This window comes from Apodemus sylvaticus, chromosome 4 (assembly GCF_947179515.1).
Source record: "Apodemus sylvaticus chromosome 4, mApoSyl1.1, whole genome shotgun sequence".
NCBI lineage: Eukaryota > Metazoa > Chordata > Mammalia > Rodentia > Muridae > Apodemus > Apodemus sylvaticus.
Window position 1 is genome coordinate 67,599,330 of NC_067475.1, and position 27,440 is coordinate 67,626,769.

At 47.2% G+C, this 27,440-nt stretch overlaps 3 protein-coding genes and 1 long non-coding RNA gene across 4 annotated transcripts; 1 reads left to right on the forward strand and 3 right to left on the reverse strand.

The window, feature by feature from the left end:
• Positions 1-1,610: 1,610 nt before the first annotated feature.
• Positions 1,611-8,113, forward strand: Fcgr1a (Fc gamma receptor Ia). The gene is made up of 6 exons (XM_052179700.1): positions 1,611-1,730; positions 2,094-2,114; positions 3,044-3,301; positions 5,223-5,471; positions 6,361-6,645; positions 7,717-8,113. Exons 1-6 carry the CDS (start codon positions 1,700-1,702, stop codon positions 7,974-7,976), a joined length of 1,104 nt encoding a protein of 367 aa, XP_052035660.1. The 5' UTR covers positions 1,611-1,699; the 3' UTR covers positions 7,977-8,113.
• On the reverse strand, positions 7,662-17,373 carry LOC127682947 (uncharacterized). The gene is made up of 3 exons (XR_007977461.1): positions 16,687-17,373; positions 8,961-15,590; positions 7,662-7,760 (listed from the first exon to the last, which is right to left on the reverse strand). It is a non-coding gene; the product is annotated as an uncharacterized LOC127682947 (long non-coding RNA).
• A 3,895-nt stretch (positions 17,374-21,268) lies between these two features.
• Positions 21,269-22,150, reverse strand: LOC127682946 (histone H2B type 2-F). The gene has a single exon (XM_052179702.1). It carries the CDS (start codon positions 21,754-21,756, stop codon positions 21,376-21,378), a length of 381 nt encoding a protein of 126 aa, XP_052035662.1. The 5' UTR covers positions 21,757-22,150; the 3' UTR covers positions 21,269-21,375.
• Positions 22,151-22,352: 202 nt separating this feature from the next.
• LOC127682945 (histone H3) lies at positions 22,353-22,821 on the reverse strand. The gene has a single exon (XM_052179701.1). The coding sequence runs from the start codon at positions 22,810-22,812 to the stop codon at positions 22,402-22,404; it is 411 nt and encodes a 136-aa protein (XP_052035661.1). The 5' UTR covers positions 22,813-22,821; the 3' UTR covers positions 22,353-22,401.
• Between the last annotated feature and the right edge of the window lie 4,619 nt (positions 22,822-27,440).

The following is a 27,440-nucleotide window of genomic DNA, read 5'->3' on the forward strand; positions in this document are numbered from 1 at the left end:
GAAGTATGACAACAGTACTTGAGGGGCTCTCCATGAACTGCAGCTCTCCTGTCTCTCCAGGGACACCCTGAGCTCACTCTGCAGCTTGCTTTCTCACTTTCATGTGTAACAACCAGGGGTCACACTGTAGCCATCTGCACATCTCAGTGGGATATTCTTTTTTTTTGGGGGGGGGGTTGGTTTTTTCAAGACAGGGTTTCTCTGTGTAGCCCTGGCTGTCCTGGAACTCACTTTGTAGACCATGCTGGCCTTGAACTCAGAAATCCTCCTGCCTCTGCCTCCCAGAGTGCTGGGATTAAAGATGTGTGCCGCCACCGCTGGGCTCAGTGGGATATTCTTGTCGTCTGATCCAAGTTAATTTTTTTTGTAATGATAGTTATATTAAGTATTGTATTTCCCTGGATTTAGCCTAAGTGCTAGAAATCCATAGTAATTTTCTGGAAGATGGCGTATATGTTATTGACCCCACTTGCAGGCTGATTCTTTCTGTGTCCAGAGGAGCAGAGGCCTGCTTATGACTCTCCTACAGGCTGATGTAAGAAATCTCTGGATTCAAATGGGAAAACTCTCCAATCCTTGAACAATCTCTAAAATGCACTTTTGCCATAACCATTCCCTAAGAAATAGACACAGTAGGAGAAAATAACCAGACGAGAAACCCTGTGTGCTGTTCTGATGTGGGCCTGTACACCTGTTGAGGGAGGCCCGGACGAGGGGTGCGAGTCCTTGGTCTGGTCTGGCGGCGGGAGCCGCTGAGGCCTGTTCCATTGCTCCAACACAGCGGGCTTACTTAAGAAGAGACAGCCCATGATTTTAAAGCTTTATTATAGAAAAGTAGGGGCAAAGAAAAGAGATTGAAAAGTAAAGAGAGAAAGAAGAGATAGAGAGGTGAGAGCCGGCCATGGTCACGAGGAAAGAGAATGGGGAGAGGGGAGCAGGGGGACAAGAGATGGGGAGAGAGCAAGAGAAGAAAAGAGGACAAGAGAGGGAGGAGGGGTCACACAGCCCCTGTTATAGTGGGCGGGGCTGCCTGGCTGTTGCCAGGTAACTGTGGGGGTGATCTGATCACAGGGTTATGTCCAATAAAACACCACTAAAACTTTAGATTTGGATTTTCCATTGGATTCTGAGCACAACTCAAAACAAAAGAAGCAAACTAGCACAGCATTTAAAAGAGACAGAGACAGAGACAGAGACAGAGACAGACGCAGACCCGGGCCGAGGGTTTTGAGAATGAGAAGCCATGCTTTAAGGAGCAGAGAGGTAAATCTGGGAACCGAGCCGGACACTTTCCCTCCTATCCTTTGGGGAGGTAGAGGCAGGTGGAGCTCTGTGAGTTCGAGGCCAGCCTGGTCTATATATGCGTTACTGGCTATCAGAGCTACAGTAAACCCTGTGAGAGTGGTGGGAGGGATGTGCACAAGGCTATGATCCTAGCACTTGGGAGGTAGAGGCGGGAGGGTCTGGAGTCAAGGTCATCCTTGGCTACACAGTAAATTTGAGGATAACCTGGGCTATAGGAGATCTGTCAACAGAGGGGAAGAAAACTAAGGATGTATTCCAGAAAAAGGAACAGGACCATAATGCAAGTGGACAGAAGTAGCAGCTTCCTTCCTGTTTTCTAGTCTTGGTCCATAGTCCCGAGGAGAGCCTTTCGGTGTCTTGCACGGTACATGATTCTTACCAGCTGAGAGGTGACATGTGGCTTCTAACGACTTGGCTTCTTTGGGGTAAGTTGGGCTCAAGGAGGCTGGCTAGGGGGGTATGGCTCTGGCCACGACAAGTCAAGACTTTCTGTTACCGTTTGGCATGTTAGCCCAGGACTCCAGTCTACAGTGCTCATCACTGATGCAACAGTTTATTGGTGCTTAGTTTCCAAAGGATGGGAAGGGAGCCTCCCGCGGCATTAAGCCTGCGAGCCTCCATCAGAATAAAGACAGCATCGTGACTAAGCATCTGTTGTGCTGGTGCTGCCTTTGGGAAAGGGACGAGGGCTGAGCTGGCCCTGGGAGGCGACAGGGCCTCTCTCCCCAGCTCTTAGTCACCACCGTCCGCCCTCACCAGCTGATCTCCGTCTCTCTGCTCTCTTGCAGTTCCAGTTGGTGGGCAAGCAGGTGAGTGACCCCTCTCTTAACTCCTCACTCTCTGCTGCTTTCCTGCGTTCAAACAGTGGGCTCCATTAGCCCTGGGGGAAGAGCACAGGAGAAGGCAGGCAGGAGGATTCCTCTGTATTGAGAATGGGTTGTCTGCAAAACTGGTTTTTAAGATTTCTGTCCAAAGTTTTCTGAGCAAACCCTGGTTTCTCAACTAAATGCCTAGTGCAGTGGTTCTCAGCCTTCCTAACGCTGTGACCCTTTATTTAATACAGTCCCTCATGCTGCGGTGACCCCCGTCCATGAGGTTATTTGCCTCTTCATAACTGTAATCTTGCTACTGTTATGAATCATCCTGTGAATGTCTGTGTATTCTGATGGTCTTAGGTGACCCCTGTGAAAGGTCGCTTGAACCCCGCCCCCAAGGGGTCTGCAACTCACAGCTTAGTGAGATCAGAAAAGCACAGAATTTTAGAAATCCAGAAGCAGCCCTATTGGGCTGGAGTCTCCGTGGCCCCCCAAATCTGTCCCTTTGGTAAGAAAGCAGAGACAGGTTTTTCTCCTCAGGAGAAAGGAAGGATTCAAGGGCTCCAGCCTCAGTTTCCAGTGGAGAAGTGGAGTGCTTCACGCTCCCCACAGCCGCCAGGCAGTCTACTGCTGAGTGGAGGGAAACTGACTTGCAGTTTGCTCTACTTTGAGAACAACTTCTTTAAGTGGCAACCAAACCCTACCATCTGGATCAGAATCAAATAACCTAGAAAAGCTCCCAAAGCAGTCTGGATACTGAAAGGTGGCTAGCTTCCTGGGTGCTCGCTTCCTAATCTTTATAAACTAACATAAAAATACATTTCCCCCACGTGCTCCCAATAAAACGTCTCCAGTGGCTCATGGTTCTGCCTTTAACTCATTCAGGGTTTTCGGTGTGGTTGTTTGTTTGTTTTTCTCTACAGTTAATGCCGCCAAGGCTGTGATCACCTTGCAGCCTCCCTGGGTCAGTATTTTCCAGGAAGAAAATGTCACTTTAAGGTGTGAGGGACCTCACCTGCCTGGAGACAGTTCTACACAGTGGTTTATCAACGGCACAGCCATTCAGATCTCCACACCTAGTTATAGTATCACCAGGGCCAGATTCGAGGACAGTGGTGAATACAGTTGTCAGATAGGTCCCTCAATGCCAAGTGACCCTGTGCAGTTGGAAATCCACAGAGGTAAGCATCGCATGGGTCAGGATGGGTGGGGAACCTGAGGTTGTCTGTGTGTGGGTGCTAGAGTCCTCCCTCTCTCTCTGTCTGTCTCTGCCTTTCTTTCTCTCAGAGTGTATGTGAGACGTAATCTGAGTGAACATACCAGCACTAAGAACCTACCAGGTCAAATGAGTCAGAAGAGCTAAAACATCTCATCAAGGTCCTTCTTGCCTGCAGCCCCCCCAGCTGGACCAGTCTGGGAGACAATGTCTCAAAAAAAAAAAAAAAAAAAAAAGCTCAGGCTCTGACAATTTTATCTTTGTTCAAAATGCCTGTCGTCACTTCTCTGGCTTCATCCATAGCAGTCCCTTGCCGTAGGTTTAGTTGTGCTATTCTGATTGCATACACAGGCATCACGTGGTGGTTTTAATTTATATTTCTTTGCTGATTGTGTATTGACCACTTTTAATGTGTTTATTGCATGTACAAAGTACTCGATGAGTCTTTTGGGAACTGTTTCTTTCTTTCTTTTAAAAATATTTTGTGCCGGGTAGTGGTGATGTGTGCCTTTAGACCCAGTATTCAGGAGGCAGAGGTGGGCAGTTCTCTGGGTTCAGGGCCAGCCTGGTCTACATAGTAAGTTTAGGACAGTCAGGGCTACACAGAGAAACCCTGTCTTAGAAAACAAAACAAAGCAACAACAACATGTGACATGAAAGAGGAAAAAACAATGAGAAAGCTCATTGTTTTTCTAGTTCTGTGTCATGAATTTTTCACTTTTGTTGATGGATAGGTGCATAAAAATATACCCACAGCACCAGTCCACAACCTGGACACAAATCCCCACAGCTGCCATTTGGAATGTTCTGACTCTTGAAAAGTTCATTGAGATTGTGAGACTTTGAGTCCAGTTAATTTCAGTGTGTATTTTTTAACCCGTGTTTTCATAATTTCATATGGAGATATGTCAAACTCTTCTACTATGTTTCAGACATAAAGCAAAGACATGCGTGTGTCTGCACAGTGCAGGGTGGAGTTTCTTGTTTGGGGACAGGAATGGATACCAGAAGAAATTGCATTTAGAAGGGACATGGCAGTGGCTGAGGCCACAGAAACTACCACACACCGCCCACACTGGTCTTAGATGAGTCCCGAGAGGTGAAAGGCCCTCTTTCCACCAACACTTCATCTTTCCTAACTAGGGCTTCAGCAGTTAGAGCACATTCATTTCTACTTCAGCATGACAGGTTGCCACAAACCCAAGTCCTAAACACATAAATTATTATGTTCCAGTTTCCACCGATTCTCTGTAGTTAGAGTGTTGACTGTGGTCCTTTTGGGTCTTTCTTCAAATTTACAAAGCCGTTGGCAGAAGTCCATTGTGTTCAGGGTTATGGGTCTAGTGTCCTCGGTTTCTAATTGGCTGTCCCCTGGGGACCACACTCAGCTCCCAGAAGCCCTTGCCATGTAACCCTCACAGGTTATATGTCACCTCATGGCAGTTTATGGCTTCAAGGTCACCAGGAGCGTCTCCATCCAGCCTGCTGAGAAAAAGCCACTTAGAGAACATGTGAACCTGGCCTTTGCCATATTTTCTTGGCTATAGAAGCCAATCATAGGGATTCATGACAGTCGAAGGGCTTTCTAGGTATGATTCACTGGAGTGGGGGGCGCCATCTAAGAATTCTTTCTATCATGCAAAGTAAACTTTGTACCAGCCAATTTCTGAGCCCTCAGAAGGGGCGATGTAAGCGGGGCTAGTTTGCACAGCTGCTGGCAAAAGTCGATTTTCTTTCACCCAAGCTGAGAGCTTTGAGAGCGAGTGTGGGCCATAGTGGAGATTGGGGTTGGAATGTCTCAAGTAAAAGATAAAAATCTCCAGGCCAAGATCTGGCCTCCTCGCACTTCCCCTGTCGCATGTCAACACTGTGGACTCACCTTGCAGACTGGCTGCTGCTCCAGGCGTCACGCAGAGTCCTCACGGAAGGAGAACCTCTGGCCTTGCGGTGTCATGGATGGAAGAATAAGATAGTGTACAATGTGGTTTTCTATCGAGATGGAAAGCACTTTGATTTTTCTCCAAGTTCTGAGATCACCATTCCAAAAACCAACCTGAGTCATAGCAGCATCTACCATTGCTCAGGCGTGGGAAAACGTTACTTCGTGTCTGCAGGAGTGTCTATCACAGTGAAAGGTATCCCGTCTAGATGGCAAGAGTTACAGTTGTAAGGACCAGAAGAGCCACTTCCAAAGCATCTACAGTCCTCACTTAAACTCACAAAGGAGGAGGCTGAGGCAAACAATCTCCCGAGGGCTGAGGGCCACCGAGCGACCACTGGCTGGGCTAGAGCCAGAAGCAAGGTCTTGGCCTTGGTGTCACAACCCATTGCTCTGTGCAGCATCCACATTGGCCCAAGAGTGTCTGTCAGTCAGGGGATACTGACCGTCCCTTTCATCAGCTTATTTTAGCCCTAAAGCCAGGGACTCAAAGTAGTCAAGAGTTTTGTTTTTGTTTTTGTTTTTTTTTAAACCCAGTTAAATCTCATGAAATTTCCATAGAAATAAAAACCAGAAAGACATTAGGAACTGGTTATATTTTGTGTTTATGTGTCAGGGGCGTGTGTCGTCTCTAGGCCCACTTCTCTTTAAGCATCTGTAAATCAGTTTTCTCTGCTCACATTCCATAAGGTCTTTGTTCTAACGCTTCCCACGGCAGCTTACCTTTTTCCTGCCCATGTTCACTGACAAGGCACTCCTGTCCTAAAGATAGTTCATTTCTGTGGGGAGGAAATGATTGTCCCAGCTTCTCTTTCGAATAGCACAAGTATCAATGACCTAGCGGGCAAGTGCGTCTTAGTGTCGCCTCTGGCTACTGATGTGGGGCTTTGTAATAAACAGAGCCACGCTGCGAAGCATGCTTGGGTAATGAGAAGCCCCTCAGCTGGAGGCTGCGGTCTATTAGGAATGATGTCTCTCTGCTGGCTATGGGGAAACCCATTCCCTTGAGGATGAAAGGGGAGAGTCTCAAGCAAAGAACCCTGACAAGAATGGGACAACTTGTCCCCTGTCAACTTTCTCTTCAGAGCTATTTGCCACACCCGTGCTGAGAGCCTCCTTGCCATCGCCCTTCCCGGAGGGGAGTCCGGTCACCCTGATCTGTGAGACAAAATTGCTCCTGCAGAGTCCCGGTTTACAGCTTTACTTCTCCTTCTACGTGGGCAGCAAAACCCTGGAGGACAGGAACACATCCTCAGAGTACCACATGCCAAGAGCCGAAAGAGAAGATTCTGGATTGTACTGGTGTGAGGTAGGCACGAAGGACGGCAGGATCCTGAAGCGCAGCCCCGAGCTGGAGCTCCGAGTGCTTGGTGAGTGCGAGGGAAGTGGGCTAAGGTTCACTCAGGTGCCACAGTCCTCAGCGAACACCACAGGAAGACCTCCTGTGCAGGGCCCGCCTCCTGTGCAGGGCCCGCCTCCTTCAGAACCGCAGGCTCCGCCCCCTTCCCTGCATCTCCTCCCTTTCCTCTCCTCCCCTTCCCTTTCCCATCGCTCTCGTTTTCCTTTCTTCATTCCTTTCCTTTATCTCATTTTTCTTCCTGATGTTTTCCTTCATTTTTCCCTCCTCCCCACATTCCTCTCTACTCCCCTTTGCTACCCCCGACTCACTACAGAAGACATTAGGATTGTCTTAGGGTCTCTATTGCTGTGATGAAACACCAGGACCACAAGCAAGTTGTGGGGAGGAAAGGGTTTATTTGGCGTACACTTACTTATACAGCACTTTTTATCACAGAAGGAAGGCAAGAACTCAAAGAGGACAGGAACCTGGAGGCAGGAGCTGACACAGAGGCCACGGAGGGTGCTGCTGACTGGCTTGCTCCTCGCGCCTTGTTCAGCCTGCTTTCTTCTAGAACCAGGACCGCCAGCCCACTGTACCCACAATGAGCTGGGCCCTTCCCAATCAATCACTAACTTAAGAAACTAGCTGGGTTTTATGGAAGCATTTTCTCAATTGTGGTTCCCACTTTTAAGACGACTCTCGCTTGTGTCAAGTTGACATAAAATGAGCCCGGACAAGGATGCACCTTTTGATTTGATGAATTTACATTATGGCTTTACATTTTGTCCTCATAGACAACATAGTCTCTGCCTATATCTGACTGGAGTGGAGGGTTCATGAGTTCCAGAGCCAAGACTCCAGCAGGAAAGAATCCTCAAACCTGCTTCAAGCGTTAAAAACAGAAATAGTTCACTCTAAAGTTCAGGGGTGGCATTCCCAAGGGGCTTCCTCCACCCACAGGGCTCACACAGAACTGCTGAAGTTTCTTTCCTGTCCCCCGAATTTACTCTCTGGGACTGACAGCTTCCATCAGTCTTTTTCTTCCAAACATGACTTGGCCGGATCTCTCCAGTGTCTAAAGGATTCTTCTCCGTTTCAGGTCCTCAGTCGTCCGCTCCTGTCTGGTTTCACATCCTATTTTATCTATCAGTGGGAATAATGTTTTTGGTGAACACGGTTCTCTATGTGAAAATACACAGGCTGCAGAGAAAAGACAATTTAGAAGTCCCTTTGGCTTCTGAGCAGGGGAAGAAAGAAACTTCCTTTCAGCAAGCTAGAAGCGATGACGTGTATGAAGAAGTAGCAGCCACTACAAGCCAAGCCACACCAAAAGAGGCTCCCGACGGACCTCGAAGCTAAGTCGGTGGCTGTGGACCCGAACAGCCTGAACCTCCTTCCTCTCAGTGACACTACCGGGGCACAAATTTCCCAAAGTTGACCCTGAAACTGTGGGACTATGGCATACAACTCTTAAATAAAGCAAATATACAAACGGACTCCTGAGACCTGAGCTGGGTAATCAGACATTTGAAAGGAGACCTACACCAAAGGGATCTTGCAAAATGTGGAGTCAAGTCACAGCCGGGGATGGTGGTGGTGGTGGTGGTGGTGGGGTTGTCGAATGTTTGACCGTTTAGGGAGCACACAGAGCAGGGAAACAGGAAGTGAATCCCACAGGAGCTCCCCACACCCCTGCCCCACCCAGCCGCTGAGTGCAGGACCCAGCTCTGGAAGATTCCAGAGAAGTGCAGAATCAGAGCAGGGGTGAGATTCCCGCCCAGAAGGGAGAGAGCTGTGCCTCCACTCACAGGGTGCATGGTTTCAGGGAAAAGCCTCCCTGGGGCCGGCCTGCGTGTTAGAGGGGCAGACGCTGGCGAAGACCGATGGGCACTGCGAGGGCATCGTCAGCATCATTGGAATTTGTGTTCTTCCCACTGTCTCTCTTCATGCACCCTCCCCAGATTTGCTGCCCACATCCCTCAAAGGACATAGTGGCAGCAGCTAAAGAGTGAGGTGTCAGCCGTGATCTGTCCATCTAACCTCCCTCAGGTCCGGATATCCGCCCCACTCTGGGGTCTTTTCAGGCACACGAGCTATGGTACGAAGGCTTTTTAGCTCTATCACTGAAAAGCAGTCAGCACCCTCAAGCGCCCTCACTGGGTTGGTGAAAGCTTTCTCTAGCGGGTACCACCTGCAAGCTGGAGCCTAGAATCCGGGCTTGAACACTGGCCCAAAGCGTACCTATTGGAAGGCACGGCTCACATGTCCGTGGCACAAACGCCCTGTGACCGCACTAGGAAGACTGAATTCTAGAAACAAGGAATAGATGGTGTCTTCACTTACTGTCACTCCTACGGACGCCCGAAGGTCTTGGTGCCTCACATTCCTGGAACCCTAGGGTCTGCCGGGCCGGAGTCCCCATCCGCAGAGTGAGTGTGGCACAGCCTGAGTCTCACTGGATAAGAACATGTAGCAGATACCAAGGGGGTTTTGGATCCTTTAAAGCCAAGGACCAACAGACACGAGAGGGACAGGGATAATGGACAGTGGTCACTGGAGAAGATACACTCTGTTGCAAGCAGAAACTGTCAAAAACAAGTCAGGGAGCTGGAGAGATAGTCGGGGTTAAGAGCACTTCCTGCTCTTCCAGAAGACCTGGGTTCAGTGTTTGTAACTGCTTGTAACTCCAGCTCCAGGGGGTCCGGATACCTTCTTCTGACCCATCACAGGCACCTACTTGTACAAGGCATACAGCGACATATGAACAAGAACAATTAAAAAATAAATAAATCTTGCCGGGCGGTGGTGGCGCACGCCTGTAATCCCAGCACTCTGGGAGGCAGAGGCAGGTGGATTTCTGAGTTGGAGGCCAGCCTGGTCTACAGAGTGAGTTCCAGGACAGCCAGGACTATACAGAGAAACCCTGTGTGGAAACAACCAAATCCAAAAAACCATAAATAAATACATACATACATACATACATACATACATAAACAAATCTTTAAGAATCCCCAAACAGCATCAAAACCCACCACAGCTCTTACCTCAAAGGGAACAAGAGATATATATGTGTAAAAATAATACAAATAAATCTTTTAAAAAATTAGAGATGTTTCAGCAGTTAAAGAACATATAGTGCTTACTTTCGTTATTTTTCTATTGCTGTGAAGAAATACCGTGACCAAGCAACTTACAAAAGGAAGCATTAGCCAGGGGCTGTGTTATAGTCTCAGAGGGTGAGGCCATGACTTTCATGGCAGGCAGGCATGGCATTGTAGCAGTGAGTAGATGAGAACTTATATCTTATTGACAAATAGAGGAAGAGCGGGGGAGAGGGAAGACGGAAAGACAGACATGGGCCTGGTGTGGGCTTCTGAAACCTCAGAGCCCATCCTGGTGACACATCTGCTCCAACAAGACCATACCTCCTAATCCTTCCTAAATAACCCATCAACTGTAAACTGAACATATGAGTCTCTGAGGGCCGTTCCCATTCCTGCTGTTCTTCCTGAGGACCTGAATTCAGTTCCCAGCACCCGAGCCGGCAGCTCTTAACAATGACCACCTTTGGCTCTGATGAGCACACGTGTGTATACACAGATACACATAGATAAGCAAAAATAGCCTTACAAAACCACAGCTCTTGTCTTAAAAGGGATGAGAGGTAGTTTATTGTAGAACCAACCTGAGTCAGCAGGGCCTGGAAACACAATTTTAGGATGCTCCAAATTCCAGGATTCAATGCGGAGACAGTTGGGTGAAGAAGCAGGCAGATTATAGGGAAGAGACCTCTGCTGTAGGTCTCAGATGCCGTGTGATCACAGGCCTAGCCTTTGAGTTGGTGGAAGCTCTGAACACTCTGTATTAGTCAGGGAGTCACAGAACTTATGGAATGTCTCTTTGTAGTAAGGGAACTTATTATGATGACGTAGTCTTCAATCTAACCCAACAGTGGTCAGCTGTGAATGGAAGTCCAAGGATCTAGTAGTTGCTCAGTCCTACGAGGCTGGGTGTTTAAGGGTCTTCTTTAGAAGTAGATTCCAGCAGATGTGCTGGCAAGTAAGTGCAAGCAGGTGAAGAAGAGTGAGCCTTCCTTCTTCCAATGTCCCCAGGTAGGCCTCCAGCAGCAGGTGTGGCCCACCACGCCTGGAGCTGGGACTTGCTTTGTCCCAGGCTGACCTTCAACTTGGAGATCTCCTCACCTCAGTCTCCTGGGATTAAAGACATGTGCTACTTTGCCTACACCTAAGCTTTTCATGGCCACTATACCTCAGGATCGCCATGCCAATATCCAGGTCATCTTCCAGCCTCAAGATCTAGATTACAGGTGCGCCCCTCCAATTCTGGATTGTAGTTCATTTCAGATATAGTCAAGTTGACAACCAGGAATAGCCACCACACCTTTCTAAATGATTTATGTATTAGTCACAGAGGTGTTATATCTTAGTTAGGGTTTTACTGCTGTGAATAGACACCAAGGCAACTCTTATAAGGACAACATTTAATTGGGGCTGGTTTATGCTTACAAGTTCAGAGGTTTGGTCCATTATCATCAAGGTAGAAGCATGGCAGCATCCAGGCAGGCATGGTGCAAGAGGAGCTGAGAGTTCCACATCTTCATCTGAAGGATGCTAGAAGACTGACTTCCAGGCAGGTGGGATAAGGGAATGGGATGGCCTGCCCATCCCACCAAGGCCACACCCATCCCACCAAGGCCACACCCATCCCACCAAGGCCACACCCACTCCAAGGCCACAGCCATCCCTCCAAGGCCACACCCACTCAAACAAGGCCACACCCCCACTCCACACACACACACACACACACACACACCCCACTCCCAGGACCAGGCATATTCAAACCACCACATGTTAGCTCACAGGCAATGAATGACTAACAGGCCAAGAGCCCAAGACGATTTTGGCTCCCACCTAAAGTTCTTCACAGTCAGCTAGCTTTGAAGACAGCTAGTATGGGCGTGGCTTTCCCTAGGAGCTTCACTTAACAAAAGATCATTTCCAAAGTACAGTCGGAAGTTTGCTTCTCTGCGGTCCTGTCTTGCTTTCTTGCTGTGGTACACCAGTGTTCATCCTGATATGTGGCTTTGCATCCCAAACACTCAAAGTCCATTTTTAGAAAGTCTGAGGCAATTAAATAGCACAATGACGCCGGGCGTGGTTGCGCACGCCTGTAATCCTAGCACTTGGGAGGCAGAGGCAGGTGGATTTCTGAGTTCGAGGCCAGCCTGGTCTACAGAGTGAGTTCCAGGACAGTCAGGGCTACACAGAGAAACCCTGTCTCGAAAAAACAAAAAAACAAAAACAACAACAAAAAAATAGCACAATGACTATAAAGCCTCTGGAGTCTTACAAGACCCCCTTTGCTCAAATAATACTTTTAGGGACCGTTTATACATTTAGTGTAAGCGTGTACATGCGTGTGCATGCACAGGTGTGTTCATTTGCAAGTGTAGAAGGCCAGAGGTTGCTGCTTTCCAGGGTCATTTCCAATCACTCACTCTCTACCTGATCTTTCCAGACATCGGCTCCCACTCGAGCTAGAGCTGGCCAGCAGCGCCCCCTCCAGGATAACCCCTGTCCTGTACCCCTGTAACCCCTATGGTTACAGACATGGGTTACAGACCATGCCAGTCCCTTAGGTGGAAGTGTGAACTCAGTACAGCAAGCATTTGACCTACTGTCACTCCCTGGACTAACAGACAGACAGACACTCTTTCTTTAGTGAGTCTGTAAGGTGGATGTGTGCATGGGTGTAAGTGTGGTCGTGTGCACACCATCACGCTCACCACTACGCCTGCCTTTCCACGGGCTCCGGGGATTCAAACTCAAGCCTTCATGCTTATCAGGCGAGTGCTTTTACCCAATGAGCCATTTATTTTTATTTTCAAATACATTCTTATTTTTATATACATTGGTGTTTTGCCTGCATGTCTGTCTGTCTGTCTATGTGCCTGTCTGTGTGAGGGGATCAGATTGTGAGCTGCCATGAGGGTGCTGGGAATTGAACCCAGGTCCTTTAAAAGAGCACCCAGTGCTCTTAACTGCTGAGCCATCTCTTCAGCTCCAAGCCATTTGTTTTAATAACAACAAAATAAAATAAGTAAAAAAAAACTGATAATAGCAAAAACAAAACAAGAACTTACAAACAACCAAACTAACCAACGAACCAATCAAAACCATTCACATCTGATGCCATTTGGTACCAGAAAGCAAGCTCGATATTTCTGAATGATCTAATCTAACAGCTAGTCAGATCAAGGGTTGTACATAGCTTATAAAGTAAACTATTATCTTTCCTCTAAAGTGCAAGGGAACACCTTTGTTTCTGATTGCACTTCTGTGAACTAGTTATTGTCCAAGAGTCTGGGTTAAGTTGTTTTTTTGTCAATTAAGAATTAAAAGACACAAGAGATCTCCAGTTCAGCAGTTAGGAGGATCCCAGACACAGCAGCAGAAGCAATGAATGAAATCCACTTTTATTAAGGGGATTTTATTAAAACTTTTATTAAAGGCAAGGAGACTCTCTCTCTCTCTCTCTCTCTCTCTCTCTCTCTCACACACACACACACACACACACCATGCACACATGTTTGTGTACATGCATACCACACACCAGCAAGGCAGCAAAGGCTCACACAGAGTTTTTGGGGGGCTAGAATTTGGCGGGGGTCCCCCTTCCCTGTTTAGGGTTGCTCAGTTTAGACAAAGAAATAAAACCAGATCCTGGAGGTACAGGTAGGAGGATCAGAAGTTCAGGTTATCTTCAGCTACTGAGGATGAGATTGGGGCCACCCTGGGCTGATAAGCCCAGAGCGGCTTTGGATAAATAGCCAAGGTCAGGCCTCAAGCTTACAGAACAGCACAGGAAGCGGGAGCGGCCAGTGGGGAGAATAAGCTCTCTGGCCTTTGGTTTCAGGTTGCCAGGCCTTTGCCTCTGGCCAGAAGGATAAAACACAAGCTAGAAGTGTCCCTGGCTTTTGTTTATTTTTTTAGTCTGTCTGTGGCTCCTATCCATCTGTCCTCCATAAAGACTTGCATTGCCGGGCAGTGGTGGCGCACGCCTGTAATCCCAGCACCCTGGGAGGCAGAGGCAGGCGGATTTCTGAGTTCAAGGCCAGCCTGGTGGACAGAGTGAGTTCAGGACAGCCAGGGCTATGCAGAGAAACCCTGTCTCAAAAAAACAAAACAAAACAAAACAAAACAAAACAAAACAAAAAAACCTTGCATCTTGAGGTCAGGACTTAGAGCTTCTGTGGTTATCATTGGGAATAAAAGCATGCTGATAAATGGCCAGTGGCCTCACAACTTCCCTGAGTTTCTCAGTAGAGAGGCAGTTACCTCACTCGCCCATTGCTCCACCTGTTTCCCCATCGCATGCAGGTGTGTCCAGCCTTTTGGACAGCGTGACACCTCCCAATCAAGTTACAAAATAGGAAGGGAGGAAATGAAGGGCAGGATTTAGATCGTTGATAGGCAGACACAGGGAGAGGTAACAGACAATTTGGCAGACCACTTGTTTTTATTTCTTACTGCTCCTGGCCTGAGACAAAGACTGGGTGGACTTTTTTTCTTGCCAGCAGGGGCAGGCAGCACAGTCCAAGTCCAGGGCCAGACTAGTTCTGTTTACTCAGAAATGTGGGCCTATCTGTTTTTCTCTGTCTTTATTCAAACTGACAAATTCTAGATTAGGAGAATATTCCTTAAAAGATCCTCAAGTCCCCTCCCCCCCCACCTCCAGAAAAAGCCAACTTCCTGAGATGACCCCCAATCTTTCTGTGGGCTGTGCTGTGTGCTTTTCCTCACCCTAATAACCTTTATTCACGGGTTGATTCTGTCTGCTGTGTCTGAGATTTACCCCTTTGTTACCTGTTTCACAAAATTCCTGCCTTTAATTCTTTAACTGGCAGAGAAAACAAACTCCAATCAAGACTCTCTACCTAGATAGATAGTAAAAGAAGAGAAATAAGATTTAGGAGCGAAGTGACTCGCTGGCGCCATCGCGTGGTCATCTGTGTACAGTGCAGGCAGCGTGCGGCTGGGTCATCCTTGCCAATGCTCCGGGACCCACGTGACCCGAATCCTCTTCGGCGGATTCTTTCAGTCTCCCTCAAACCTTACGATTAATTGCTTCCACATAGCAGACAAGAACGAAATGATCTCTACTGGGTCTGCGACAGCAGAAAGCGTGTGGAAAACGGTGGTGCGTGTCCGATTCCCTCTGGTATAGGGAAGGGCCCCATTCGAAGGCAGACTCAGCGCACGACATTGGCGGTTTACTTTGCATCTGAGCGAGCGCCGCAGCACGAGAGGGGGGCAGCCTCCGCGAATGCGCAGCTGCAGAACTACCCAGCCCTGCCCGTCTGTCTGATCAGCGGGGTCGAGGACCCACGTGGCGACCCCTGGTGGCCCCCTTTGGGGCTCTCAGCTGCTGCCGTCGCTCCCAGGGAGAAGATTCAAAGTCCCGCCTAACCTGAAGCTGGTAAACGCCAAAGAGCAAGCAGGAGGAGACTGCGACCCCTGTCTCCTCGGTGTCCAGCATAGGCCTCCCCGCAGGTTGCAGCATTGTCGGAGCTAGTTAGGAAGGAAACCTGGGTCAGCCGAGCCAGAGAGCGGGCAGGCAAGCAGCTCAGTGGATCCTTAGAGCGAAGTTTTCTGAGCTGAGAACCAGGCATCCCGAAGGGATCTATCTGATGCAGCTGGTGGGGAGGAGAGTGTGGTGCGGTCGTGGGGAGTCTTCATTCCTTGAGCAGTGCAAGAAGCTTCTGGGACCGTCAGGGTCTTGTAGTTAATTACCAGGCTTTCCATGCCCCAGAACAAAGCAGGCAATTAGGAGGCTGCATCAGTCTGGGGTTGTCATTTTCCAGATTTGCTAATAGAGAACCGCAAACTCATGCTCGCGGGGCGGGGGCGGGGTGGATCTAGGCCCATTTCAGAAGGCTCAGCGATTTCTAGTCTGGTTTGGGGATAAAACCGGAGTAAGTCAAATCCACTTGGTATCTTTTGAATGTACAGATTGTCCCCTAGGATGGGCCTATGATTAGCCTAGATCTATCTACCCAGTGATTCCAAGTCAGAGAAAAGAATGGAGAATTGTGGGTAGCTGGCCCTCAGAGGTGTTACAGGCTTTACTGTCTGTGTGAGACCAAACTGTGGGAAACTCGACAGCTCCCACCCTGAGAATCCACTGACCCTGGGTCGGCAGCCAAGCCGCCCCCTACTTCACCCAAGGCTGATCGTGAGAATCAATGGGTCCTTATCTTGGCTGAACACCTGGGGTTGTTTAGGCGGAACCAGCATTCCAGAAAAACTGCTAGATGTTTCAAGTCTGCAGTCAGCATCCGCCCCAGATGACCTTCCCTCTTTCTGTGCCTTTAGCATTCCTCCTCAGCCCCTCCCTACTTCCTCTCACTGTGTGTTTATAACCAGACGCTCAGCCTTTCATTAAACAGACCTTGACAACGACACCCCTTTGATTGGTCTCGCTCCCTTTCTCGCCCGTTTCTCTTTCAGGCTTGGTCCCCCTCGACACCCCCCCCCCCCCAATAACTAGGTCCCTTGGAATAACTGTCAACTCAGAGATTAAGTCAGGGGACTGTGGGAAACTAATTATGGATCCGGAGTGGGCGGAGGGGTAGCTTCTGCTGGTGGGACTTCTGAGAAACGGTCACATTTAGTGTTTTGAAGGAAGGATCAATAGCCCCTTCTAACTCAGTAACAGGAAATGTGGGGAGGTTAACGGTGGGAGTCAGAGTTTGGGCTCAGAACATTAAAATTTCCAGTTACCTTGCTGAGGAGCAAGTTGGTAGAACAGGGCAGGGAAGAGGAAAGAATTCTGGATTAGTGTATTACTTGAGATTCTTTTTAGATATGGTCTCCTGTAGCCCCGGCTGCTCTGAAACGTGCCCTAGACTATTCCGCTAGAGCAGGGGCTACAGACGTGCACTGCCACGTGATGGTTTGTGCATGACTGAGCCCAGGCTCAGGAGGCGCATCCCACACTGAACCAAATCCCCAGATCCCTTAAGACTCAGATTAAACCCACATATTACCATTAAAGGAGTAGTTTGAGTCTAGAACGCTGGACTCCAGAATATGTGACAACCATCAGTTGAATGGACAGGGCACATAGAAAGTTGAAGAATCTCAGCTTTCTGGTCAGTAAATTCTAAGGGCTGGGGAGAATCACAGTGAAGAATTTGACTGTGGGGTGGTGGCTCATATATTTCCAGCCCTTGGGAGTGATCTCATTGTGTTTGAAGCCAGCCTGGTATACAGGGAAGCCAGAACTATATAACAGAGACCCTATCCTAAAAAACAAAAAAACAAAACACCCCCCCAAAACCCCCAAAATATAAACAAAATGGAAAATATTTGATAAGGAATCACCAGGGAGGGAGGAGGAAACAGTCTCAAAAATACTGAAAATGATGGTTTCCATGAGAATATTTAATATGGAGAAGGACTGCATTAAACCTACAGATCTGTGCTTGGGGGGGGGGGAAGGGGCAAGGGAGGAAAGACAGGCATGATGCTGACTTTCCTACACATGCTAAGGTATCTCGGCTTCTGTTTATATCTTACAGTAGTACCAGAACGTTCCTTCTAGAAGCATTGTTAGAACCATTCTACATCTGCCATTTGTGTGAAGTGGCATAGGCCGAATCTTCAGAAGTCATGTCTCATAGCTGCAGCAGTATAAAAACTAACCCTCAGAAAATGAGACTTTCCCCATCCTCCCCTAAGCCCCCTCCACCACGACCCCCCCACTCTAGTACTTGTGTAGACAATCTGGGACTCCGTTAGGCTTCAGGTTGGGGAGTACTGCAGATGCAGCTCCACCGGCAGGGTGCCTGCTCGGCAGGCCCGAAGCTGTGTGTTTAACCCTCTGAACGGCATGAAACCAAGCACAGAGATGCATGACCGGGATTCCAGCATCAGGGAGGTGGAGGTAGGAGGATCAGTAATTCAAGCTCGGGCTGGAGAGATAACTCAGCGGTTGAGAGCACAGACTGCTCTTCCACAGGCCCTGAGTTCAATTCCCAGCAACCACAGGGTGGCTCACAGCCATCTGTAATGGGATCTGGTGCCCTCTTCTGGAGTGTCTGAAGACAGAAACAGTGTGCTCACATACAATAAACAAACAAACAAATAAATAAAAAATACATATTAAAAGTAATTCAAGGTCATCCTCAATACTTATGGAGTTTCGGGCCAGCCAGGGTAGCATGAGACACAAGTATTATGTATCGACTAGTCGGACTGAAACAAACACATAACCAATGAAATTGTTTGCTCTTCCTCATCTTGCCCACCGGAAAGGCACAGAGTCAAAACCAAACCAACAGTGAACCCAGCAAATGGCTCGTTAATTGAGAGCACTGTTGCTCTTACAGAGGACCCAAGTTCAGTTCCCAGCAACCACATGCTGGCTCACAGCCATTGTAACTCCACTTCCAGGGGGATCTGACACCTTCTTCTAAACTCCCTGGCCGTTGGGAGATGCATGTAGATACAGACAAAACACTCACACACACACACACACCACAACATTCCAAGCCTCTGCTCATACCATTCACAAGCATCTTCTGCATCTAACTTCATTAGCTATGCACCTTTTCTCTTGTAAGGCTGAATGTGCAGGGGATGTCAGGGAAGTCTTTGGTTTTATTGGTTAATTCGGTCTTGGTAGGCTGGGGACGTCCGCTATCCTGCGGATTCTACAGCCCTTTGGTTTTTATTGTTCCTTTTCCTGTTAAAAGTTTAACCCATTCTAACTTTCCCTTAAATCCATTCTTTTTGTCCACCCGTGCCTTCCGGGTCAGTGATTAAAGGCATGCACTACACCGGCCTTCGGTTCATTCCACACCTATGAACCTACCAGAATCAGCAAATACCATGCCCTGCTCCCCCATGGAGAGTCTGGCACACAGGGATCTCAATGTTAGTCCCGATGAATGAGCAGGTTTTATTTTGAAATCCCTTTTAACTGTACTTTTTGGAAGGAAAAAAACAGGCAGATTGTGAAGAATTTGTTATTGATTTGTAATCATTGAGTGGGTCCTTTATGATTTTAGTCTCCCAAAAGTGGTGGGCCAATTTTCATCAATGTTCCATCTGTGTTTGAAAATAATATAGTCTTATGAGGTATGCTTCTCAAAATCCCTATGACAATGGCGGTTTCAGTCAACTGGGTCACTTCCTAAGATTGTATAGCTATTACTATTATTCTCATGTTGAAGATGAGAAAATGCATAAGAGACATAGGCAGTCAGACCTCAGAGGAAGCCACACAGCAGCAGGTTTGCTGAAGGAGTGGATACATGGTACCCTGGCCCATACAGGTTTTAGGAATTACCCTTCCGGGGATGGTCTATGATGTCTCTTTATTGATAACTGCAAGTTGTATCCTATGGACTCAATCAATGCTTATCTCAAATACAACTTCTGAGTTGTTTTTGAGGTAGGGGTGTCACTAGATAGCCTTGTTCGACTTGGAACTCCAAACGTAGACCAGGACGGCTTTGAATTCATGGAGACCTACCTACCTCTGTCCCCTGGGTACTTGGACAAAAGGCTTGACTCAGCCAAATACCATGTCTTCCTGCTAGGAAGAATTGTTACAATTTCTTTGTTTTGCTTTGTGTTTATCATCTTTGCAACCTGGCTTTTCTCCTTAGAACAGAGGCAGAACCTCTCGGTTAGGGTCCTTTTCTTTATGTGCAGTCACAGATAAGACTTGGCCAGACAAGGGGGGCAGGTATTCTTTTTCTTTTACGTAAACAAATGATTGGAAATCAAATTTTACTGTGATGAGCTCTCCTAATCCTAAACATCATATTTACTTATTGTGTTTTTGTGTTTGTTCCCAGGACCAAACTCAGGTCATTGGGCAAATATCCTTACATACTGGGCCACTTTTCCGGCCTTAAAATTGTATTAACATATTTTTGTGTTATTTTTCACTGGAGGGATATAGGGGTAAGGAGTAGTCATTTAGCACAATTTCTATCACCTAGTGCCTGGAAATCAGTATGAAAATGACTCAGGAAACAACAAAGCCCCCAACAAAGGAATAGACAAGTAATTCTTCAGAGTTTCATAGTGTAGACACCTCAGAAGACAAGATGTAGGGCCCTGGATGATTTAACCCCAAGCCTCATGTGTATCAGCACATTACTTACCACACCCTTTTCGGCTTATTATTATTCATGAGTCCTGGCTAAACAAACAAGCCAAGCCAGATAGAATACAGTATCAATCAGAAATAGCAGAGATCAATTATAGGTAATTTCTTTTTGCTTGGCTCCCTTTTGTGTTAAATCATCAGAATTCAGAGCTGTCAACTTAAAGGCTGGCAAGGAATATTTAATAGTGCTTCCCTCCCCCCACCCCAAAGGGTACTGATGAGAATTGTTTGAGACAGGATTTCTTTGTGTTGCCTTGGTTGGGCCATAGGCATGGTTATCCTGGAGCTAACTCTGTAAATCAGGCTTGTCTTGAACTCAGACGTCCATTTGCCTGCCTTCCCGAAGTGCTGGGCCATCGTTTGATTGTAAGCTATTACCACAAGTCTGGCATATCTCAATAAGAACCTGCTTCCTAGCCGGGCATTGGTGACACACGCCTGTAATCCTAGCACTCTGGGAGGCAGAGGAGGCGAATTTCTGAGTTCGAGGCTAGCCTGATCTACAGAGTGAGCTCCAGGACAGCCAGGGATACACAGAGAAACCCTGTTTCGAAAACAATCAAATCCAAAAACACCTGCTTCCTAAAGTGCTGGGATTAGAGAGACGGGTCATCAAGCATTAAAACCCACTTTCTCCTTATGGGATCAGAAGATACTTGTAAGTTTCCATAGAGTGAACAGGTCTAAATGTCTCACCGGAAATGTTTTACGAAGTAAGGAGGTAAATGCAAGACGCTTAGAGAACTAAATCTGTGAGCACTTGTTGGGAAGAGGATGCAGGAGGCGCAGTGGTGGCTGCATTGCTTCCAACCCCACGTTGCACTGGCAGCTACTAACTAGTTACAGCCGGTACCATTATCTCATCTAACCTTAACCAACCTAGAAATGACTCCACTATCTTCGTTGGCCGGAAAAGAATCAGAAAAAGGTTCAAGCGTACTCAGTTTTTGGTGAAGGGTAAGACTCCCAATTTGAGCCTCATCCCCGCTGTGTACGCCTTTGGTGCTCGGAGAAGTTAAAATTTAGAAAAAGAGCGAAGTCAGTGCTATGAAAACTGCAACTAGAGCTGATGCTGAATAAAGGCACGGGTGTAGCCAGGCTGCGAAATGGCGCAGCAAATAGCATTTACTGCCAAGCCGTCTTCACTCACCAGGAAGTGGAATGTGAGTTTCCTGAAGATAGCCCTGCTCAGCATCACTTGGGATACTTTGTCCTGGTTAGTATGATCCTGGATGCCCAGGGCAGTGAGAAACTAGTCCCTGCTTTGGATCACATAAAATGGCGAGTTAATGAGGCAGGCTCACTTGAATGGGAAAATACCTTCCCGAGCATAAACGGACTCCTCACACCGTCCAGGATGTGACCACCTCCACCGCGCCCTACCCGCCGACACTTTGAAACGCACCGGAGCGCTTCAGGGTAATAGACTCACAGCCCAACCTTACCTGCTAGGCCACAGACCCTTAGTGATTACAGCCCTTTCTTCGAGAACTAAAGTGGCTCTGAAAAGAGCCTTTTGGTTAAAGCCGATCAATCGCGTCTCTGCGGCACTTCACTTGGAACTGGTGTACTTGGTGACGGCCTTGGTGCCCTCTGACACAGCGTGTTTAGCCAATTCCCCGGGCAGCAGCAGACGCACGGCCGTCTGGATCTCCCGGGAAGTGATGGTCGAGCGCTTGTTGTAATGCGCCAGACGGGAAGCCTCACCTGCGATGCGCTCGAAGATGTCGTTCACGAAGGAATTCATGATTCCCATGGCCTTAGAGGAGATGCCGGTGTCAGGGTGGACTTGCTTCAGCACCTTGTACACGTAGACAGAATAGCTCTCCTTGCGGCTGCGCTTGCGCTTCTTGCCATCTTTTTTCTGCACTTTCGTAACAGCTTTCTTCGAGCCCTTCTTGGGAGCAGGAGCAGACTTGGCTGGATCCGGCATTTTCTTCCGCGTTCAAAATGCGTCGTAAGATGGACGAGGCAACTACGGACTGTGGCAGCACGGCTCGTTATGCGGTACTTATAGAGCTTGTATGCAAATGAAGGTTCTTACAGTACTCCGTTTTTATTGGTTAATTTACAGCCGTGTCAGCGTCAAGGAGGAGGAGTCTACTCAAAGCGATTTTAGTTGTGAGCCTTGGTGGTGCGCAGAAGGAAGTCTTCCTAGCCAATCGCTGGCTTCCATTTCATGTTAGCCAGTAATAAGAGCGGCAGTTTTGCCTCAGCTGTTCTTTATGCACCTCAACAGAGCCTTAAAACACCAAGTTGGAGTTAGCTTTCCCTATTAGGTACCACGTTTGGAATTTTGAGGTTGTTATTCCCCAGGTTCATAGTTCTGAAAACCTAATTAGAACCCTTTCCTGATTGGCCAATCATTATAGTAGTGAGATCAACAGCCCTAAAAAGAGAGCCTGGGAGGTTTAATGTTACTTGTGACTACTGTAAAGTGTTAGGTTTGACACACTTGAGGACGTAGTTTTATACCTGAAACACTGGAAATCAAACAAAGCTGACACAGCTACTCTTACTGACAACGTAAGTGGCTCTGAAAAGAGCCTTTGTGGGGGAGGGAAGGGAGGTGGAACGCTCAGGCGCGCTCCCCACGGATGCGGCGGGCCAGCTGGATGTCCTTGGGCATGATGGTGACGCGCTTGGCGTGGATGGCGCACAGGTTGGTGTCCTCGAACAGCCCCACCAGGTAGGCCTCGCTCGCCTCCTGCAGCGCCATGACGGCCGAGCTCTGGAAGCGCAGGTCCGTCTTGAAGTCCTGCGCGATTTCGCGCACCAGGCGCTGGAACGGCAGCTTGCGGATCAGCAGCTCGGTCGACTTCTGGTAGCGCCGGATCTCGCGCAGCGCCACGGTGCCGGGCCGGTAGCGGTGAGGCTTCTTCACGCCGCCCGTGGCCGGGGCGCTCTTGCGCGCCGCCTTGGTGGCCAGCTGCTTGCGCGGGGCCTTGCCGCCGGTGGACTTGCGGGCGGTCTGCTTCGTACGGGCCATGTTTTTGTGACTTCGGCTTTTGGACGCCTAGTGGCCATACTTATAGACTTATCTTCGTCTTGATTGGGCCAGAAAACGAGAGATTCTGGACTTGCAGTCTGATTGGGTAGAATTCGATCCTACTTGCTGAGTTTCTAGATGGTTACACTAGTCCTTCTCTCCTGATAATTTTCCTTCTTCCTGTATTTATGAACCACAGAGTGTGTCCTTTAATAATATGGTGCCTTTCAGTTGATGTAGCTTTCCTAAACGCAGTGTATAAAGTGTTTCTCACGGGTTGTGCTCTTCTAACAGGTTTCTTTGAAAACAAGCTTGTCTCTTTTCATGTACTGGGATTCACTTTGTAGCAATTCACCAGATATTGTAACGCTTTTCGGACAGTTAGCATTTATTTAACCTCAGGCATTGTGCCCAGAGGTTTGAACGCTTTGTACCACGGCTGAAGAACGACAAAACAATGTATAGTCAACTGAAGTTTTATTTCGAAACCCTTCCAACCCTGCAGACCTTACACTTACCGCACACTGACCACCATTATGTATGGCGCTCCCGCCTGCCTTCCGTCTAGAGTGCAATTCCTTCCACCCGCCCCCCAAAGCCAATTAAGTCCTGCAGATGAAATATTTATGTAACAAAGAAGGATAAGACTATTAATACCACCTTATTAGTGGAGAACAGTTACTAAATAGGCAAACCTGTCATCTAGGTGGCAAGTCAAAATAATTTTCAAAGCAAACAAGTATTTATTCATTTTATTTTTCAAGACAGGATTTCTGTATGTTGCTTTGGGTTTCTGGAACTCCATCTGTTGTCCAGGCTGGCCTTGAACTCACAGAAAAGCTCCTGTTTTTGCCTCCTGAGTGCTGGGATTAAGGTCTGCGCCACTACCGCCTGGTTTAGTATAAAGCTTTTAATAGCAGGCCTGATTTTTTTTTAAAAACATTGTATACCAACCTTCTTAAAACTCAAACCCAAAAGTAAAAATAGGCCCAAGATATTTAAAACTTTCCTTGAGGAGACAGAATGCATTATCTTTATGCTGAAATCCAAGTAAAATAAAACTGATTTTAAGGAGATTCCAAATACTAAACATATAGAAGCTTGGTAGTTTAATTAAGACTCCTTCAGGAGCAGAAGCAACCCCCAAAATATGGCACAGAAGTGTCACTGATGTTAACTGTTACTTCTTCCTGTGGTCATTTCCTAACAATGCTTTAAGCATAGCCAGCAATGCTTCCAATAAAAGTAGGTATAGGGTGAGCTGGATCAGTCGGTAAAGCTTTGAAACACAGAAACATCCTCTTTGTATCTTACAATCAAAGCATGCAGTGTTTCTCAAACTCTGCTGAACTTTCCCATCAGAAGGGGACCTGCCCTGTGGGAGCGGATGGTGCCACACCAGGTATTATGTTTGTAATGAATGCACTGGAGCATAATTCTTGAGGGTGTTTATTTAAATCAGAATGAGATTCTCAAACTTCAGACTCTAAACTCCTCATCTGAGATTTTTTTTGTTTGTTTGTTTTGTTTTGTTTTTTTGGTTTCTTTGAGACAGTGTTTCTCTGTGTAGCCCTGGCTGTCCTGGAACTCACTTTGTAGACCAGGCTGGCCCTGAACTCAGAAATCTACCTGCCTCTGCCTCCCAAGTGCTGGGATTGCAGGCATGCGCCACCACGCCCGGCTCCCTGTCTGAGTTTTGATTTCTTCCCTCAGCAGTGTTTAGGTAGTAATAAGTGAAAAATTCCAGAAAAGTCAGGAGTGTTATTTTACATTGTAAGCCTATCCTCTCATGCCTTCTCACTCAGGACTTAAACCATCCCCTTGCCCGGCATATCCTTAGTAGCAGCTTCCATTATCAGAAGTCTGTCAAGGCATCCATTGCTTACGTTCAGGTAACCTTGATCGTATGCAGTAAGGGCTCCAAAGTGCAAACAGGTTTCACTAATGAAGGTGATCATCATGGTCTGCGTTACTATAGTTTTGATCTTTTTGTTGAGCCAAATTTATAAGTTAAACTTTATCGTGCATATCTACACATATACTAAAGGTGACATAGAGTGCTGCATATGAAATGTAATGTACAGCATTATCTGCATGTGAGCCATTGGCTGGGGGTGGACTGCATCCTCTGAGAGGAAGAGAAAGCTGTTGTATTCAAATACAGAGTCCAAGAGTGGTAGGGCTTATTTTAACAGACAATAAGAAAGTCAAGAGTCTTCCTTTTGTCCAGCTTCTAAGGTTACACCTGTAAGAGGTTTGTACCTTTCAGAAATGAGGATGCTGTTGTAAATGTGAATTCTAAGGCACGAAATTAGAAATCAAGAAGCTTTCAAGGTTATCAGTATCCCTCCCTAAAGAGAGAACCCTTGCTGCCCAGGAAACTTACTTTTGTTTTCCTTCTACTACACACTGACTCTGAGAGCAGTTCAGCCATTTAGTTCAGCTGTGCTTCGTCCCACATCGGACAGGGCCAGGCCCGAAAGTTTAGAGCTGGAGACCTGGGATCTTATTAGTTGGGGGTGGGTACAAGAAGCTTAACTTTTCCAAACAGTGAAAAGCAAGCAAACAAAACAATTTAAATAAATGAGCTACTGGGCATGAGATATTTTATATGCTCTTATATAAACAAATATGTATGTATTTGTTTTTAATACAAGAGTATGGAGTAAGTTTTGTGTTTGGGCTCAAGTACCCCCAAAGTTATATTCAAACACCAACTTGGACCAGGTGAATTTTTGGTCTGTTGGCTGCTCAAGCTGTATACTCAATTTGCTTTTATTTTGAATGGTCTGCTATCTAGGACCTTTTCTTACTCCTTTTTGAGATAGACTAGTATCTCCAGTATCCTGCCACTGGATAGAAATCAGTACAAACCTCCTTCCAACTGATCAGTCACCGTTACCGCTACCACCTATACATGACAACTTAGTATAATTAATATAATATTTTACTGAATGTTCTCAAATGTAAAATTATTTTTAAAAAATTCAGGATTTTTTTCTTTTTTGCTTTAACATCTATGTTTCTTAGTTGGAACTGAATATTACAAGAAAAGATGGGTCAAAACAGTCATTTCCTTCTAAACATGTACACTGAACACAGCCATAGGAATTCTTAAAAACTGAGTAAGTCAAAGGGGGTGGTTAGAATTTGGGGTCCACGGACCTAAAGTAGCAGGGGAAAGAGAAAGGAAGACTTATGGACACTTATGGAAAAGTTAAATGACTTTTTTTGGAAAATCAATAGCTCTTAGGAGAATAGACAGGGACAGGGTGGTCCTGAGTCAGTGTCTGGGTAGGAATGGTCTCAGGTCCCATCTCTGCAAAGAGAACGAAGCTGTGATGCTCACTCTCCCCATCCCAAGGGTGGGGTTCTGCAAACAATGAAATGTTGATTTCCTTTGTAGGTTCCACTCTGAGACAGAGAAGGGATTTCAGGATCTCAGCCCTTCAGCTCAAAATGATTTCCGTGTGCAAAGTGGGCGCATATTCTTGATTCCCTTCAACTGAAAAGATGGTAGACTCTGAGTCTGCCTCGGGCCCTGGTACCAAAACCCTGTCAACCGGGCCATGCGGTTGTTTTATTTTGCAGCAAAAGAGGCAAAGGCAGGAACTGTCCGCCCATAAGCAACTATTGAGTTTCTGCTGCACTTTGCCTTAAAAAGAAAGAAGACACAGAAATCACATCCCATAAGGGACATAGTCGAAGGTGTGGAGAAGTCCGCAAACTACAAATTTGTGAAGCAACACAGCTTCCAGGGGTTGTCATGGAAATCAGAAAATAGCGGCTACGGGATGGAGGGCTCTGTCTGTCAAGAGACTCGGACAACTGCCTGAGGTTACTGGGAAAGGAGGGAGTTCCCTACTCTCTACGATCTACAGTTCACAGGTCTTAGGTTTAAAACATTTGAGGTGTGTTTTTTTTGGGTGGGGGCGTCGTTTTGAGTCCCCAGCCTAATGTGACTCAAAACCTCCTACATCTATCTACATGTCTGGAGCCAGAAAATCTAGACAGAAAAAAAATCAAGGATTCATGTGCACATACAGATGTTAGGACAAAGGAATAGTCAAAACAAGGTAAATAGCATCACTTAAAAACAAACAAACAAACAATTAACCCACTACCGTTCTTTCAGATGCATAATGCTTTCTCAAGAGTCTTCCATGGATGGCCCTGGGAACGATGGATATACTAGAAGTATAGACTTCAGTTCATTTCTCAGAGCGTCACTGTTTGACGCAGACACACACTTGAAAAAGCGAACTTTAGCCTGCTGCACAGTAGGGAGAGTTTGGGATAGCTGAAAACAGAGGGTGGGCCTCAAAGAATTTGTCGAAACGAGCGGAGCAGCTCTCCCGGCTCCTCTCCGAGTCACTGGACTTTTGGGGGAGAAGTGCGTGGAAACCCACTGACCGAGGTGAAAACCCTCAGAGGGGTTTTCCGAGGATCTAGTTTCTGCTTGATCTGAATACTGTGTCTATCATCAACGAAACAAGCGACTGTACTCAGAAACGCCCGCGACCTTTCCTTTCCCCACACAGCCCTGGGCCCGCTGCTTTCTGCTGTCACGTTGGGTCCTAGAACTTCTTTTGCTGCAGTTTTTACCTAACAGGAGCTCCGGGCCCTTC

What these genes read in the sequence shown, in the direction of transcription:
- LOC127682945 (XM_052179701.1), bottom strand. Translation starts at nt 22,812, where the DNA reads ATGGCCCGTACGAAGCAGACCGCCCGCAAGTCCACCGGCGGCAAGGCC.
- Fcgr1a (XM_052179700.1), top strand. Translation starts at nt 1,700, where the DNA reads ATGTGGCTTCTAACGACTTGGCTTCTTTGGG. An exon ending in AACGACTTGGCTTCTTTGGG is followed by an intron (nt 1,731 to 2,093) that starts GTAAGTTGGGCT and finishes GCTCTCTTGCAG; the next exon opens with TTCCAGTTGGTGGGCAAGCA. An exon ending in AGTGTCTATCACAGTGAAAG is followed by an intron (nt 5,472 to 6,360) that starts GTATCCCGTCTA and finishes CTTTCTCTTCAG; the next exon opens with AGCTATTTGCCACACCCGTG.
- LOC127682946 (XM_052179702.1), bottom strand. Translation starts at nt 21,756, where the DNA reads ATGCCGGATCCAGCCAAGTCTGCTCCTGCTCCCAAGAAGGGCTCGAAG.